Here is a 2,074-nt window from a genome sequence, read left to right on the forward strand (position 1 = left end):
AGGATTTTATGCAAGCTTTCTAAAACAATACTTACAGAAAATCCTGAAAAAATTCTATCGTTAAAATATGTAGAACAATTTCTGGTGTTAGCCTAGGGGAAATTGCAGGGTGATTTCTTGAGGTTTCTTGGTCGAAAATCTTAGAGCAAGTTCGTAAAATAATCACTGAATTAATTTCTGCAGGAACCTTCGGAGAACCTTAACAAATTTCTTTAAAAATCTTTAAGGAAATCATGCAAAAATAAATACAGTAAAACGAATAGTAATACTTGTCATAATGTTACTAAGAATTTTAAAAAAAGCACTTAAAAATACTCTAAAAGAAACGTACGTTTGGATTCTCTGAGGTTTCTTTTCGTTTTCTTGGTTCATGTTCGGTCTCTTTTTTTTCAGGCATGAGATCTCTAAAGTTCCTATTTATAAGACCCCCAGTCGCTACCAGTCCTGAGACGATCATAGTCAATTGGATTTGTAATATGAATGAGTAGGTAATATCTTACTTGGGTGGCCTTCCCATCTTCTTTGGAATTTTCGGCTCGCAGTCAACAGGAGGATTCCGTTCGTCACTATCGCTCATCAGTTCATCAACGCTCGTTTCCTCCTCGTGATAATACTCCTCCTCACTTTGTAAAATCTGTTTTAGATCAAGTTCAGCTACGAAACATTCCTGTACGTTTGCAAGAACGAGGGACATTTCATCATGGGTCGTCTCTTCAAGGTAACAATCCTCTTCGATTTCCATGTCCACCTCAACTTTCTGAACGGGTTCCTGCTGCACAAGATCCATCAGGTGGTGCAGCTTGAGAGCTGCACTCAGGAAATCGTTCTTAATCGCCGTCAGCAGATCCAACCGCACAAGACAACCGGTGCAGATCATGGTGGAAACCGCATTCCATTGGAAATCTGTTTCCACCGATTCGGAAATCAATGATTTGATTCTCGCGCCACCCAGCTTCCCATCAGCGTCCACCATTTGGTTGGTGGGGAAGAGCTCAAGGCACAACCGGCAGCTATCGATTTCCACCTGATGGCCATATCTAGAAAGATATTTTTTTAGATGGTGGAGATTACAATGACCCCATAGTTATGGATCAACTGAGGGTCATTTTTCAGAACAAAATATGATTAAACATCATGGTGCGTTGAACAAAAGCTTCCCAAGTAACATTAGCAGCTGAATACCAGTTTTTTCATTTAAAATTAACTTGAGAATGATTTGCTCTACTCTTATCAAGCAATATTGTTTGTTGGGCTGTTCTTAGCAAAGCTTTTGAGATTAATTGACGTATTTTTTTTATATTTTGCGCGATTGCAAATCTATTTTGACGAAAAATGTTCTGTTCAATCCAGCACTGATCCATATCTGTGGGTTATCCAAATAGAAATAATAAACCATAGAAGAATAATGTCGCTGGTGTTCCCTTTGTTCTCGCTCAGAAACATGTTGGGTACATAAGTGTTTCTTCTTCTTCTTCGTCTATGGTTTATTACTTCTATTGTTATCCATAACTGGAGGTTATCCATACATACCGATCAATGTACTTTCTCGGTTCCATCAACGGGTTATCATCGCCGGTTGTTTCGAAATGCCACACGCAAATTTGGCTCTCGTTGCTGCCGTCGTCCAGCAGGTTCACTTCCATGCCGCAACCCTTCTGGATAGAATCGAGCCATCGCTCCGATAGAACACTTTTACGGGGAAATCGTCTGAAGTAACCGGACGCAACGTTGCAGGTCGGAACGATGCAGGACATTGCTAGCTTATGAGGCTGATTTTGAGAATGACGACCGGAAAAAGCCGCAGTTTATTGTTGACAAAATTTCTTTTGTTAGCCAAGAGAACTGTCACAACATTCTTTGTTAGCAATAAATATAAGCATGAGCGTAGCCAGGGGGCAGAGAGAACCACACGCTTTTCCTGTGGTTTATGAAAAGGGAATGAAAAATAACTGTAATATTTAAGTAACAGGGGTATTCACGTAAAGTTGTGGAAAATAAGCAATTCATGATGAAATATTTCAAAATGACATTTGACCCGACTCAATGAGGCACTGCACTGCTTTGATTTTGTATG

General features: G+C 39.7%; 1 protein-coding gene across 1 annotated transcript; it reads right to left on the reverse strand.

Annotated features, from left to right (window-relative positions):
• Positions 1-281: 281 nt before the first annotated feature.
• LOC110681203 lies at positions 282-1,834 on the reverse strand. The gene is made up of 2 exons (XM_021856983.1): positions 1,531-1,834; positions 282-1,037 (listed from the first exon to the last, which is right to left on the reverse strand). Exons 1-2 carry the CDS (start codon positions 1,752-1,754, stop codon positions 497-499), a joined length of 765 nt encoding a protein of 254 aa, XP_021712675.1. The 5' UTR covers positions 1,755-1,834; the 3' UTR covers positions 282-496.
• Positions 1,835-2,074: the final 240 nt, after the last annotated feature.

The sequence above is a fragment of the Aedes aegypti genome, unplaced genomic scaffold (genome assembly GCF_002204515.2).
Source record: "Aedes aegypti strain LVP_AGWG unplaced genomic scaffold, AaegL5.0 Primary Assembly AGWG_AaegL5_hic_scaff_56_PBJ_arrow, whole genome shotgun sequence".
In the NCBI taxonomy this organism is placed as follows: domain Eukaryota; kingdom Metazoa; phylum Arthropoda; class Insecta; order Diptera; family Culicidae; genus Aedes; species Aedes aegypti.

Coding starts and splice junctions, on each gene's coding strand:
- LOC110681203 (XM_021856983.1), bottom strand. CDS start 1,754: ATGTCCTGCATCGTTCCGACCTGCAACGTTGCGTCCGGTTACTTCAGA. Junction 1,038..1,530: donor CCGAGAAAGTACATTGATCG/GTATGTATGGAT, acceptor ATATCTTTCTAG/ATATGGCCATCAGGTGGAAA.